This window comes from Gracilinanus agilis, chromosome 2 (genome assembly GCF_016433145.1).
Source record: "Gracilinanus agilis isolate LMUSP501 chromosome 2, AgileGrace, whole genome shotgun sequence".
In the NCBI taxonomy this organism is placed as follows: domain Eukaryota; kingdom Metazoa; phylum Chordata; class Mammalia; order Didelphimorphia; family Didelphidae; genus Gracilinanus; species Gracilinanus agilis.
This window is the reverse complement of record NC_058131.1, coordinates 570262950-570278788: the sequence shown is the minus strand read 5'-3', so window position 1 is coordinate 570278788 and position 15839 is coordinate 570262950. Positions and strand designations below refer to the sequence as shown.

The window sequence follows — 15839 nt, the reverse complement described above, 5'->3', positions numbered from 1 at the left end:
TCTCTCTCTCTCTCTCTCTCTCTCTCTCTCTCTCTCTCTCTCCCTCTCTCTCTCTCTCTCTTTCTATCTCTCTCTCTCTCTCTCAGTTCCCTCATCTATAAAATGTTAAAAATGCTACTTATGTACTAAACAGGGTTGTTGAAGTATTCAAATGTAATAATGGATGTAAAGTACTTTGAAAACTTTAAAATATTACATGAAGATCAAATATTAATAAGAGGGCAACTGTTATCCAAGATAGATGAAGAGATAGTAAACGAGCTCCTCATAACTCCAAAATAAATTCAGATCTCTTGATCTAGATGGATTACAACTTGTAATATGAAAAAAACTATAGGTCATTGATGATAAATTTTTAGGGATTAGAGGAAAACAAGATGGTGATGTAAGACTGAAGAGGTGCACATGTGTCCTCTTTATCAAAAAAGCAGAAAAAGGAGTTTTGAAAAGTGTAGAAATTGAGCTAAATGCTGATTCCTGGGAAAGTCTAGAATGTATTATTAAATTGATGATTTTTGGACTCTGGGAAAGGGAAGAGGGAATCTTGGGAACTAGCACAAAGTTCACTAAAAACAAGGTATGCCAGACTACCCAGTTTAGAAACAATTGCTAGAAGGATGGCAGATCAGTATGAATGCTTAAAAATAGCTAATTTTTTGTTTTCCAACAAAATATTCAAAAGCTTTTCTTGAGATATCCTTGAGAAGCAGAGGAAGCAATAGCTAGTAGTTAGTACAACTAAGTAGGTTCATAATTAGTTGAACTCTCAAAGTGTTAGTTAATGGTTTGATGCTAACCTGTCAAATCTTTATGGCCATGGCATAGAGTCCTGTCTTCAGTCTTGTTCTGTTCAGTGACTTAGAAGATAGAGATAGTATAACTATCAATTCTCATAATGTTGTGAAACTCAAAGGGATGTTTTACACTTTAGACCAGTGATGGGCAAAGTTTTCTAGGGGCCAAAGGAAAGGAAATGCTCATCTGTCAGTCTGTTTCTAAGGCAACTCTTTCGAAGTTTCATTGTATTGTATCCTACTCATTGTATTTGTCAGATTAGGAATAATATCGCGGGGTGGCTAGAACATTTAAGGGGGTTCCCCAACATCTGGTCCAGGCAGTAGTTTGCCAATCACTGCTTTCGATGATAGAATCAGGATCCCAAGAAAGAGGCTAGAATGGTGGGCTGAATCTAACAAGATGACATTTAATAAGGACAAATGTAAAATCTTCCTTTAAAAAAACAACATAACTGCATTAATGCAACATGGAGGAGATGTGGATAGATAGCAGCCCAAGTGAAAAATGATAAGGGTTTTAAACAGCCAACTATTTGTGAATCAACAGGCTTCAAAAAAAACTAATGCAATCTTAAGGGGCAGCAGGGTGGCTCAATGGATTGAGAGCTAGGCCTGGAGATGGGAGGCCCTGGGTTCAAAGCTGACCTTAGATACTTCCTACCTGTGTGATCCTGAACAAATTACTTAACCCCCATTGCCTATCCCTTATTACTCTTCTGCCTTGGAACCAATAAACAGTATTGACTCTAAGGCAGAAGGTAATGGTTTTTAAAAAAAAGCTAATGCAATCTTAGACTAGGTTAATAGAGATTATTTTTAACTAATTGTTTTAATTAATGATTAATGGAGATATTCAGAACAAGGAAGACTACATTAGTAGAATTTATACTGATTAAATCATATCTAAAACAATGTATTCATTTATGAAGTCACATTTTAAGAAGTCTTTTAGTAAGCTAGAGCATGTCCAGAGAAGGTGTCCAGAATAAAGAGATGAATTAATATCATGCTCTGATGAGTAAAATAAGGAGTTTGATCTAGATGGCCTAATAGATCCCTTTAAACTCTAGATCTATGATTCCATGATCCTGTTTTCAGGAATTCTCAAACTATTTTGTATCATAGTTCCCTTTGGCAGCCTGATGAAACCTATTCTCTGAATATTGTTTCTAAATGAACAAAATACTAGTTTAAAAAAGGAAACCAGTTATATTAAATACTATCGTCAAAATATTTTTATAGGTATCTTTTAAAGACACTAGGTTAAAGACACCTGAGTTTACACCATCTAAGGAACATTTAAATGAGATAAGCATGTTTAGTTTCGAGAAAAGAAGTTTCAAGGGAGATGAATATTTTAAGGGGTATCAGTTGGAATTCAGATTGGGCTTATTATATATGCTTCAAAGAATAATGAGCTTAATCAACAGGAGCCAGATTTTGGTTTGAGAGAAGGAAGAATTCCAGATCAGTTGGAGCCGTGCAAAAATAGAATAGACTACTTTATAAGGTCCTAAGTTACCTTTAACTGTGAGTACATAACAGAACCCATAAGCAGGGAATATTTTAAAAGTAATTCATGCATTATTAGGTCAACTAGAAGATGTCTAAAGTTTTTTCCAGTTTTGACCTTCTAAGATTCTGTGATTCCGTGATTTATTTCTTAATCAGAGAAATAGGAAGAAGATAAAAAGATATTTTCAGAAAAAATAGATTCATCTCTCACTACCACCATTACCACTACCAAAACCACTACCATCATCACTAGTAATCAACATTTCACTCTTTCTATCCAAACAAAGAGATATGTACTCATTAAATGTTCACCAAAGCCATAGAGGATATCTTATTCTATGCAAAATCCAAGGAGAAGAAGGATTTTCTCTATCAACAGAAAGGTTTTTCAGGAATACCTTTTTTATGTCTTGCATGTTGTTGATTTCATCTAGCTCTGGAACACTACGAGGCCTCCTTAGTCACATTCAAGCAAGAGATAGTCTTATGCATCCATACTATGCACTGGTTAAATATCCATACACCAAAGTGTATGAATAATGTGTTTTGCCCATACATAGCAGTTGGATAGGCAGCACATTGAGTGAATTTATCAAGACCAACAGGAACATTTTAAATAGGTGATGTGGATGGACAATGAGCTGGGCTTAGAACTAAATCAGAGGAAGAAGCCAGGTCAGATTGTCTTTGGAAAATCACACAGCACTTCCAATGATTCCAAGTTCCTTGTTGACACAGAAGTCCATCTTATTACTATCAGTATTCTCTTAGTGATATTATATGTCTGTGAATTGTGGAATATCAAAGTCTCAAGAAAAGCAAATTTGCAAATGACCCAAAGGATAATGGATCATTATCCATTGAGAGAAAAAGTAGGCAGCAATATGACTAGTGATGGCTTGTGAACAGGAATAGGTATAAAAGACATCACCTAAGAGATGTATGATCAGAAGGGATGGACCACATCTCTAACAGGAATGAAGGATGCCTATCGTACAACCCAAGTGTCCATTACAAATCAAAAGAACCAAAGAAAGATCTTCAGAATATTAGACAGCTCACATATGGAAGATTTATGGAAAGACTTGGATAAAAATTGCTCAGCATGAGAATGAGTAACAAATTTCATTGGAGTAGGTATGGGAGCACCCACTCTTGATGAGATTAGGAGTCTAAGGAGCTACCAAAGTGTAACTATCTTCATCTTTTCCATTTCATATGTTTCTCAACTATGAAGACCTTTGCCATCATTTTCATAGAATTAGAATTTCAGAGCTGGAAGAGATCATGGAAATCATCCAATCTAACTCTCCAATTTTATAAATGAAGACACTGAGGCCTGCAAAAAGATATTAAGCAACTTGCCAAAGGCACACAATTAGTAAGACTAGACTCAAAATAATTTGATCTCCAGGCCTATGTTCTTTTACCCTTCCACAATATCACCTTTCTGAAAACAATTGAATGAATTCGGTAACTCAGGACTAAAAACAAGTATAGATTAGAGAGAGGGGAAAACATATAGATAGAGGAGATCTTTCCAGAGAAGAAAAAGTCTTAGCTAAGACTTCCTTAAAGGAGATCCTGGGATTGCCCTCCCAGGAATGGTAGAAGAGAGGCGGAAGAAAGACTCAAAAAAGGAAGTAAAATCTATGGGTCAGCAACATTAGCAGGTAAATTGGTTTACCCCTAACAAATGCAACATGTAAATCCAAATTGTAAGATGCCCAAGTAAAAAATTCATAAAAGCTTTTCTGGTAGAAGATCTTCCATGGATGCCCTGTAACCCTGCTCTAAAGAATCTACTTGGACAGTAGTCATGCTTATTACTTACTATAAAAGGATCTAGGCTGGGGTTTAGATATTTATGGTACCTAAGTTCATAATTTCCTGCATCTCCCCTTATTCAGATTCTGCTGAGATAAATGGATCCATAGTTTAGCATCTGCTCCCTCTTTTCCTCTTTTTAACCCGTCTGCCACACTCTCTAGATTACAAATATTCACTTTCTGGGATTTATTCACAAAAGAAAAGAGTCTCTAGAAACTTACAGATAATGCAGCAAGGCAAGGTAATTGACAGTACATATCAAAGAAGACTTCCTAGTCCACGTTTGCAAGGAAATTATATTGTCTAAGCTGTTTATCTTACATAGTAGCTTGGGCTTATCTTGACCCATGATCTTCTCTAGGCTTGGATCCCCTTCGTAACATGGTGTTGGGCAACTTCCTAGAATTCCTCACCTCAAGAATGGTATTCTCTATACCAGAATACCACACCATAAGTATAGATGGAACTAAGCATTTTGGGTTGAATCAATTTACTCATTTTATAGCACTAGGTTCACTCTCAGCCAATCAAGAAAAAAATCCACCTTCCATATAATAGCCCTTCACATTTATGAAAGTAGTCGTCATGTATTCTCTACATCTTCTCTTCTTAAGGCTAAATACACTCACTTCCTTCAGTGAATCTTCATATATGGCATGATCTGGAGAGTGGCCCTTCATAATCCTGTTTGCCTTCTTCTAGACTTCTTCCAGCTTAACAATGTCCTTCCTAAATTGTGGATAGTTGTCCTTTGCTTCAAAGAGGACAAAAATAGCATCACTGGTGATGTCTTTTGACTTAAGCATAAGTTGGATTAAAATGAGGGAGAGTTGCACAGAGTAGTCAGCCTCACTCTCTCTTCCAGAGTCATCAAAGTCCAGTGGAAGACAAAAATCAAGATGACTGATAATGGCCTGGGATTAAATAAATGACTTTGGCTTCTTTGATGTCTAACCAAGCTCTAAGCATTCCACAATGCCTATTTCTGCCACCCTCATAAGCCATTGGAACAAATTGTTCTCATCTGCCCCTTTTGCTAAGACAAGTCTTCATATGGCTTGAGTAAGCATGCCACTAACTCAATGATGGATTTAAGGCTTGTCAGTTACCCTCAACTTGGCTTAGCCCACCTGCCTAGATGATTTGCCAGAGTGTGGATGCTGTGCATGCTATAGCTTCTTGGAGCTGCAAGTGAGAGTTGGGTGGCAGGCAGACACCAAAGGTAGATGAGTAGCCCTGAAAAGGGTTTGGAAAGCCCTCATAAAGGCAGTGCTAGTCCCCCCTGAACACCCAATACACCCCTAAAATCGTGGTACCCACAAATAGACATTAGGCTCCAGGTGTGATGTAACCAGAATAGAATGAAACTATCACCAGTCTATTCTTGGACATTCTTTATCTCAATAAACATTTTTTGGTTTCCATTTCACACTTTCAAGCCCTTTCATATCGGGCTTGCCCTTCGCTAAAACTCCTAGAAGCATTTTCACTATCACTCATTTCATAAAATTTATTTGTCATTGAACTATTAAAAGTTTTGACTTATATTGCACTGACAAAACAGAAGACCCTTTCCTATGTACAGTAATGCTTCATTTATCAGACGTCATTGGAGATTGTGTTCTTTGCATACAAATGAATTTGCAGATAACTGAAGCTCACTTCTTCCAATGCTAAAACTTTTATAATCTTAACTACTTTTGCAGTTAATCTTTTTCACATATATTATACACTTCACTGCATTCTTATTCAGTTATTACCAACTGCTATTTAATTTCTTTATCACATTGGACAGTAATATGTTTTTCTGCTTTTCAGTTTTTCTGTCTCTGTCTTCCTTATCAGCTTTCATTTCTCCTGATGTCATTGTGCTTTCCTCTAACACTTTGTCCTATCTAGTTCGCTACTAGAAATGGTTGACTGGGAAAATTAGGTAAGCAGGTTGATTAAGCATCATTTGTTGGATGACCAATATGGAAGTATGTTTTGCATGATAATATATGTATAACCCAGATCAAAATGCTTACCATCTCTAAGAGAGAGGAGGGAAGGAGACAATTTGGATCTTATAGTTTCAAGAAATGTATGTTGAAAATAGCTATTACATGTAATTGGGAAACTAAAATATCATTGAATAAAAAAAGGATTATATGTTGATTAAAAATTGAGTCAAGTTTGGAAGGAGGGACTAACAAGAAATATGTATGGAGCTTTGGTGAAACACTCTCTGACTATTTCAAGCTCGTTAAGAATTACTTCAGTGTTGATTCATAGCTGTGTCCTGGAGGACTAAGGTGGCCTTCAAATAAACGTAGGGTATTACTGTATTTACATTTGTAGGGTAGGAGACCACCAACTTAACAAATGTATTCATATATATATATTTTTTTTATTTTATATTTTATTTATATATATATATATATTCAAACCTTTACCCTCTATAATTGATACTAAGTATCAATTCTAAGGAAGAAGAATGATAAGAGCTAGTGTGTGCATTAAATATCTAGGGGACCTCCAACCCAGTCCAGGCCCAGAAAGACTCACCATGGGAATCATGGAGTCACGTGTGCAGGCTGCCACTAAGGCAGCCAGATTCTTGACCAGCAAAAGTCCTGGAGATCCTGGAGGTCAAGGAAATATGGCTATGAAAGCTGCTGGCCAAGCAAATGATCCAAGGGAAGAACTTGGAGCATAGAAAGCTTTCCAGGCCACTTGGCTCCCTTCCCTCTCTCTGGTCTTGCTTTCTCTCAAGCTGTCCTGGCGGCTCTTATCTATCTGGCCATCTCTGGTAAACAGTGGCATGGAGGCTGGGCTAGAATCCAGGACCAGATGTTACTTAAGTTAGAAAGGCTGGAAACCTTATTTCTCTTTACTAATAAATACTTATAATTTTAGTATAAAGTCTTCTAAATTAATTTTAATTTACAACACAACAAAATTGGGGTTAAGTGACTTGCCCAGTCACATAGCTAGGAAGTGTCTGAGGCCAGATTTGAACTCATCCTGTCTCCAGGTCTGGCTCTCTATCCACTGAGCCACCCAGCTGTCCCAGTGTATTCATATATGAATAGGTTTTAATGAGTAGACAAAATAACTTCTGTAACCAGTGATTCCTTTATGAGATGATAATCTTACTGAGTCAAGAAAGAGCAAGGAAGAGTGACTGAGTCAGTCAGTAAGTCCTCTTAGACCAGTGATGGGCAAACTATGGCCCCCAGGCCAGATGTGGCCCCCTGAAATGTTCTATCCAGCCCACAACATAATTCCTAATCTATTCCTAATTGAATACAATGAGTAGGATACAATACAATGAAACTTCAAAAGAGTTGCCTTAGAAACAGACTGACAGATGAGCATTTGCTTTCCTTTGGCCCCCTCTTTAAAAAGTTTGCCCATCACTGTATTAGACCATTCAGCCTCTAAGGATTCAAGGCTCAGAAGCACTCTGTGGAGGCAGACCCCTTAGTCTGCATCAGAGGGCAGCAAGGGACCACAGTGAGGAGTTTTTTCTCCTTCACCTCTCCCTTATCCATGCTACAGAATCTGCCAGAGCCTTAGGGGACGGGATGATGAATCCATCTTGGAGCAGAGACACCCTCCTGACAATAGCCCCAGATGCAGAAAAGAGGTCACTTATGAGTGGCTACAAACTCAAGAAGCCAGTTTGGGAGTTAAGCAGACAAAGAGAGAGAAAGGAGCTTCAAGCCCCACAGGATCAAGAGTTTAAGTAGCCCTTGGCCACGTGCTCCTTACATGAGTGCCTCAGTATGATAATGCTTTCTTCTCCTTTTTTTTTTAAACCCTTACCTTCTTTCTTAGAATCAATACTGTGTTTTGATTCTAGAGTAGAAGAATGGTAAGGGCTAGGCAATAAGGATTAAGTAACTTCCTCAGGGTCACACATCTAGGATATGTCAGAGGCCAGATTTTAACCCAGGACCTCCCATCTCTGGGCCTGACTCTCAGCTGCCCCCAGTACTATAATACTTTAAATCTGGGTCCACTCCTCCTATAGACACTGACAATTGACAAACCTACTCCATTCTAGGTATTGTGCTATGGGATAGGTATACAAAGAGAAGCAAAAACAGGGTCATTGACCTCTAGGAGCCCACATTCTAACATGGGGAACATGCAAAAAATTATACATATGAGATATGTTCTGTTTAACTGGAAGACTATCTCACAGGGAAGACTTTGTCAGCTAGGAAAGGCCTCTGTGTGTATTTGTGGGAAAGGGTGCTCCAAATTATGGGATCCATACTGACTCCAGGTTGCCTTTTTGGTACAGAAGGAATGAGGTTGGATACTAACATACCAACCTCCCAATTCAGGCTTGGCTTATACCAGCTAAACATTTTCTATCTCTATAATTCATCCTCGTTATGTAAATCCCCTTCCTCTTTTCAAGTAATTCTTTGGCCATTATGTTTTTTAAACCCTTACCTTCCATCTTTGAATCAATACTGTGTATTGGTTCCAAGGCCTAAGAGTGATAAGGGCTAAGCAATGAGGGGTTAGGTGACTTGTCCAGGGTCACAGAGCTAGGAAATATCTGAGACCAGATTTAAACACAGGACCCATTGTTTCTTTTTTTTTAATTAAATAATTTTTATTTTTTAGAAAAATTAACTTGGTTATATGATTCATGCTCTTACTTTCCCCTTCACTCCTGGACCTCCCCCTCCCTGCCCCCCCCCATAGCCGATGCACATTTCCACTGGTTTTAACATGTGTCATTGATCAAGACCTATTTCCATATTATTGATAGTTGCAGTGGTGTGGTAGTTTTGAGTCTACATCCCCAATCATGTCCACCTCAACCCATGTGTTCAAACAGTTGCTTTTCTTCTGTGTTTCCACTCCTATAGTTCTTCCTCTGAATGTGGGTAGCGTTCTTTTCCATAAGTCCCTCAGAATTGTCTTGAGTCATTGCATTGCTGCTACTACAGAAGTCCATTACATTCTATTTTACCACAGTGTATTGGTCTCTGTGTACAATGTTCTTCTGGCTCTGCTCCTTTCGCTCTGCATCAATTCCCGGAGGTCTTTCCAGTTCACATGGAATTCCTCCAGTTTATTATTCCTTTGAGATCAATAGTATTCCATCACCAGCATATACCACAATTTGTTCAGCCATTCCCCAATTGAATGGCATACCCTCATTTTCCAGTTTTTTGCCACCAAAAAAAGAGTGGCTATGAATACGTTCATACAAGTCTGTTTATCTATGATCTCTTTGGGGTACAAACCCAACAATGGTATGGCTGGATCAAAGGGAAGGCATTCTTTCATAGCCCTTTGAGCATAGTTCCAAATTCCCATCCAGAATGGTTGGATCAGTTCACAACTCCACCAGCAATGCATTAATGTCCCAATTTTGCCACATCCCCTCCAACATGCATTACTCTCCCCTTCCATCATTTTAGCCAATCTGCTAGGTGTGAGGTGATACCTCAGAGTTGTTTTGATTTGCATTTCTCTAATTATTAGAGATTTAAAACACTTTCTTATATGCTTATTGATAGTTTTGATTTCTTTATCTGAAAATTGCCTATTCGTGTCCCTTGCCCATTTATCAATTGGGGAATGGCTTAATTTTTTATGCAATTGATTTAACTCCTTAAATATTTGAGTAATCAGACCTCTGTCAGAGATTTTTATTATAAAGATTTTTTCCCAATTTGATGTTTCCCTTCTGATTTTTGGCTGCATTGTTTTTGTTTGTACAAAAGCCTTTTAATTTAATATAATCAAAATCATTTATTTTATATTTTGTAATTTTCTCTAACTCTTGCTTGGTTTTAAAATCTTTCCTTTCCCAGAGATCTGACAAGTATACTATTCTGTGTTCACTTAATTTATTTATAGTTTCCCTCTTTATATTCAAGTCATTCACCCATTCTGAATTTATCTTGGTGTAGGGTGTGAGATGTTGATCTAAACCTAATATCTCCCATATTGTTTTCCAAATTTCCCTGCAGTTTTTGTCAAATAGTGGATTTTTGTCCCAAAAGTTGGGCTCTTTGGGTTTATCATACACTGTCTTGCTGATGTCATTTACCCCAAGTCTATTCCACTGATCCTCCCTTCTGTCTCTTAGCCAGTACCATATTGTTTTGATGACCACTGTTTTGTAGTATAGTTTAATATCTGGTACAGCTAGGCCCCCTTCCTTCACATTTTTTTTATTATTCCCTTGATATTCTTGATCTTTTGTTATTCCACATGAACTTTGTTATAGTTTTTTATAATTCAGTAAAAAGTTTTTTGGTAGTTTGATAGATATGGCACTAAATAGGTAAATTAATTTGGGTAGAATGGTCATTTTTATTATGTTAGCTCATCCTACCCATGAGCAATCAATGGTTTTCCAATTCTTTATATCTAGTTTTAATTGTTTGGAAAGTGTTTTGTAGTTGTGTTCATATAATTGCTGTGTTTGTTTTGGTAGATAGATTCCTAAGTATTTTATATTGTCTAGGGTATTTGAAGAGCTGAGTGCAAGGTGATGCTATCATTGGCAATTTATGCTTTCACAATAAAGTCAACAATTACACAGCCACCCCTAAGACACAGAACCAGGTGGAGGGTGGATTCTTTCTTGATGTTGTAGTCAGACAGGGTACGGCCATCTTCCAGCTGCTTGCCTGCAAAGATGAGCCTCTGCTGGTAAGGAGGGATGCCCTCTCTGAGTTCAATTTCGGCCTTTAAATTCTCAACAATGTCACTGGGCTCCACCTCCAGGGTGATGGTCTTGCCGGTCAGGGTCTTCACAAAGATCTGCATGATGACTAGTTCTGTACATGGACGGTAGGACCAGAGACTGTTACGCCAACAAACTCAGCGAGAAGCAAAATCTGAGGAAGTTGTGTTGGACTCTCTCCAATTAGTTTTTGATTTGCCTGTCCAGGTGCCCTTACTAATTATTATTTTTATTGCATTATGATCTGAGAAGGTTATAGTTATTATTTCTGCTCTTTTGAATTTGTTTGCAATGTTTTTATGCTCTATTACTACCATGTGCAGCTGAAAAGGTGTATTCCTTTTTGTTCCTATTTATTTTTCTCCACATATCTATTAAATCTAATTTTTCTAGGACTTCATTCATCTCTCTTACCTCTTTCTTATTTATTTTTTGGTTTGATTTATCTAGATCTGAAAGAGGAACATTTAGATCTCCTACTAGTATGGTTTTACTATCTACTTCCTTCTTGAGCTCTGCCAGTTTCTCCTTTTGAAATTTGGATGCTATGCCATTTAGTGCATACATATTGAACACTGTTATTTCCTCATTGTCTATACTGCCTTTTATCAGGATGTAATTACCTTCCCGGTCTTTTTTAATCATATCTATTTTTACTTTGGCTTTGTCAGAAATCATGATTGCCACTCCTGCCTTCTTTTTCTCATTTGAAGCCCAAAAGATTTTGCTCAAGCCCTTTACCTTAAACCTGTGTATGTCCACCCGCCTCATATGTGTTTCTTGTAGACAACATATGGTAGGATTTTGTTTTCCAATCCACTCTGCTATTTGCTTCTGTTTTATGGGCTAGTTCATCCCATTCACATTCAGAGTTATAATTATCAGTTGTGTATTTGCCAACATTTTGGTATCCTCTCCTAGTTCTACTCCATCTTCTTACACTATTTCCTTTTAATCCAATGGTTTGCTTTAAGCCAGTAACCCTTGTTCCCTCCTTTGATTTACTTCCCTTTCTACCTCCTCCCTTATTATTCCCCTCTTTTTTATTTTTAAGGCCTACTGAATTCCCTTCTCCTTCTTCTCCCCTCTCTTTTTTGACCTCCCTACTCCCCTGCTCCCCTTGGTTTATCCCTTCTGACTTTCTCAGTAGGGTTAGATAGAGTTCTATATCCCAAAGGATATAGCTACTCTTCCCTCTCAGGGTTAATTCCACTGAGAATAAGGTTTAAATATTACCTCTTAATGCTCTCTTCCACTCCTTCTTATAATTGTATTCATCCCCTCCCCTTCCCATGCCCTCTTTGTGTGGTATAGAATATCCTATTTTTCTTATTCATTCAAGTTTCTCTTGGTGACCTCTACTATTCACCCCCCTCTTTCCCACCCCCCATATCATCTTAGACCATTTAGTACTCCAACTTCTCCCTATGAATAATTCTTCTAATTACTATAAATAGTGAATACTATAATAGTGAATAGAGTTCACTATAGAGAATTACACATAACATTTCTCTACATAGGAATACAAATAATTAGATCATATTGAAGCCCTTAAAGAGGCAAATTTAAAAAAATAAGAGTTTTCTTTCTCTCCCCTCTGTTTTTTATTGCCTTTTCATGTTTCTCTTGATTTTTGTGGTTGGATATCAAACTTTCCATTTAGTCCTGCTCTTTTCTGTGCAAATCCTTGGAAATCCTTTATCTTGTTGAATGCCCATACTTTCCCCTGGAAGTATATACTCAGTTTTGATGGGTAGGTGATCCTTGGTTGTAGACCCAGTTCTCTTGCCTTTCTGAATATCATATTCCAAGCCTTGCAGTCTTCTAGCATGGAGACTGCCAGATCTTGTGTGATCCTGATTGGTGCTCCTTGATATCTGAATTGTCTCTTTCTGGTTTCTTGTAAAGTTTTTTTCTTTTACTTGGAAGTTCTTGAATTTGGCTATTATATTCCTGGGGGTTGTCTTTTCAGGGTCTAGAGTAGAGGGTGTTCTATGGATCCTTTCAATGTCTATATTGCCCTCTTGTTGTAGAACTTCAGGGCAGTTTTGCTGAATAATTTCTTTTAGTATGGAGTTCAAATTTCTATTAATTTCTGCTTTTTCAGGAAGTCCAATGATTCTCAGATTGTCTCTTCTAGACCTGTTTTCTTGATCTGTCAATTTCTCATTGAGGTATTCCATGTTTCCTTCTATTTTATCAGTCCTTTGTCTTTGCTTTATTTGTTCTTGCTGTCTTGAGAGATCATTAGCTTCTAATTGCCCAATTCTAGCCTTTAGTGATTGGTTTTCGGCTATAATCTTTTGGTTTTCCTTTTCAATCTGGTCATTTCTGGTCTTCAATTTACTTGCCTCACTTTCCAATTGCGAAATTCTGTATTTTAAACTGTTATTTTCTTGCCAGATCTCTTCCATCTTTCTCATCATCTCATATTTAAACTCTTCAAGAGCTTGTGACCAGTTTTCATTTTTTGGGGAAGGTTTGGATATGATTATTTGTTTGTTCTCCTCTGCTGTTTGCTCTGTTGTCTGGATTTTCTCTGTGTAAAAGTTGTCAAGTGTTAAAGATTTCTTCATGTTGATCTTTCTCTTTTGGGGTTCTTGTGGATGGTTTGCCATTTTTAGCCCAGCACCCTCTCAGCTTTATCCTCACACCCAGGGTCTGTCTGCGCTCTTTAGGCTTCTGAGGTTTCAGGTCTAGTTGTTCTCAGGGTCAAGCCTCCTGGTGGTCCCTTTGCTTGTTCCTCTGCCCGAAGCTCCTTTCATAGTCTCAGGGCGCTGATTCCACAGTCATGCAACCCTCTGAACTGGGTCCCCACCCATGGTCCACGCCTGCGCTTTGATCAAAGTCCGCATGTTCTTTAGCCCCTTGGAGTCTTAAGTCTTACTGCTCTCGGGGGCAGGCCCTGGTGATCCCAGGTAGCTGCCAAGGACTTAATGGGTGCCCCAAACTTGCTCTAACTCTTTTGAGCTGGCTTTGACACTATAGGTGCTGTGGGGGAGAGGGGGTTGCTCAGCTCATGTTTTAGTGAGAGCTGTTTAACCCCCTTGTAGCATGGAAATGCCCCAATTCCACGTACTTTCAATGCTGCGCCCTGTTGTTGCATCCCTTCATTTGTCTGGATTTGTTTTTATGTCCTCTTGAGGAGTCCTATATGTGTTTATTTAGGAGAGGTTAAGCAGCTGCTTTTTACTCTGCCACCATCTTAACCCGGAAGTCCCCATTGTCTCTCAACTCTGGCTCTCAGTCCACTCGGCCACCTAGCTGCCTCCTCTTCAGCCACTATTTAGCCAATATGGCTAAAAGATTTCAGTCAAGCATCATAACCTCCTTGAACCTAAGTTCCCTGATGTGTAAAATGAGGAGGTAGCTTGGATTGGAGGATCTTCAAGGCCTTTTCTAGCACTGACATTCTATAATACTATAATTCTTATCATATCTGGTCAATAAACAGGAATCACTTTTTAAGAGTACATGACAAATATGGGGTTGTGCTATCTATTTCTTATTAAATTGGGCCTATTCCTTGCCTTTTTCTCAAAAGGTTACTGAGTTTCAGATCTTACTTTAGATAGGGGAATGGACATTGAAGTAGAAAAAATATATATAAGGTTGATTTTTTTCTTTTAGATAATTTTTCTCATCAAATGTCATTAAACCTATTATGTCTTAAAGGAAGGCAGACTTACAGGAGGGAAAATTAAGGATAAAAGTGATTCTTTAAAAAAAATCTAATATCCGTTCTTGCTATTTTATGGAAAGCATTACCTTTTCATCCTTGCTTTTTCATATGTAACCTTTTCCAAAAGTGAACCAGTCATTCTAGATTTTGCGTCAGTCAGATAGTATGATGTGAAAAGAGTGAAAAGAGGCTTTAATTAAGAGTCAGGAAAGACTTGTGTTAAAATCTTGCCTCTGACATTTGCTAGCTATGAGTCCACAGGCTATCTCAGAGCTTCATTAAATGCAAGTGTCTGATAATACCTGTGCTTCCTAATTCATTAGTGTGACACTCAAATAAGATAATGAAAATAAAGTAATAAGATCTGTGCTATTTATCTTGCAAGAACATTTTGAATTTTCAACAAAATGAATTGGTAAGGTTTTTTTTACTCTTCATTGAGATGTTATTTTAAATTACAGTCCGAGTACACATTTGTTATAGCATGTGATCATCAATCTTAATTATGTGCCATGGAGAGAAAGAGAAACTATCCACAGGCAGAAAAGTGTTTTCATTTGAAATCGGTTGCAAAGAAGAATCTTGAAGTCACTTCTAGAAAATGATTCAAGAATATCTGTCTGCTTTTGAATTGGAAGAATGAGAACAAACACATGTGATGAGAAATGATTAGGATGGTTCTGATCATTTCAATGTTGAGATACTAGTATACATCAAGAAAAGATTCTGCTATGACTAATATCAGTATAAAAATTCATGCTTTGGAGAAGTTACCTAAAGTTATTCCTGTAGTGGTTAGCTTTCCTTCCCAGATATGATCTGCATGGAATCCATCTGTGAATTACTAATATGTATTTTCTCGTAGTAATAGGTACTTCTGACTCTCCATATATAGCAATTTGGGGCTATGATCACCTTCTGCTCTTTTGGTCCAGTTGCTTGTGTCTAACTTGATTGAAAGTAATTTTTTTGTAAGAGCATAGGGTTAAATAAAACATTTTTCTAGATATGAATGGCCAAAATTTCAACTAGGGCACCAAAACCCAAACTACATATTTTCCTATGGTACATTTGAATCTACTTTGTGCTTGAAATGGCAGAAAAAGACCTTAGCCTAACTACTTTACTTTTCTTTAGCCCTTTAGGCAGCTAAGTGGCACAGTGGATAGAACACCAAGCCAGGAATCAGAAAAACCTGAGTTTGAATCTGACCTTAGACCCTGGGCAAGTCACTTAATGTCTCTCTGCCTCAGTTTTCTCATCTGTAAAACAGTACCTATCTCCCAGGATTATTGTGAGGATCAAA

General features: G+C 37.7%; 2 protein-coding genes across 2 annotated transcripts in view; one reads left to right on the top strand and one right to left on the bottom strand.

Moving 5' to 3' along the window:
- The window catches only part of IQCH (IQ motif containing H), a 278771-nt gene that overhangs the window by 103433 nt on the left and 159499 nt on the right, over positions 1-15839 (top strand). Inside the window, exon 7 of the mRNA XM_044660111.1 lies at positions 10693-10817. Within this exon, the coding sequence (XP_044516046.1) occupies positions 10693-10817 (125 nt within the window). The remainder of the gene's footprint in view (positions 1-10692; positions 10818-15839) is intronic.
- On the bottom strand, positions 10648-10934 carry LOC123236132 (ubiquitin-like). The gene has a single exon (XM_044662405.1). It carries the CDS (start codon positions 10932-10934, stop codon positions 10674-10676), a length of 261 nt encoding a protein of 86 aa, XP_044518340.1. The 3' UTR covers positions 10648-10673.

Coding starts and splice junctions, on each gene's coding strand:
- LOC123236132 (XM_044662405.1), bottom strand. CDS start 10,934: ATGCAGATCTTTGTGAAGACCCTGACCGGCAAGACCATCACCCTGGAG.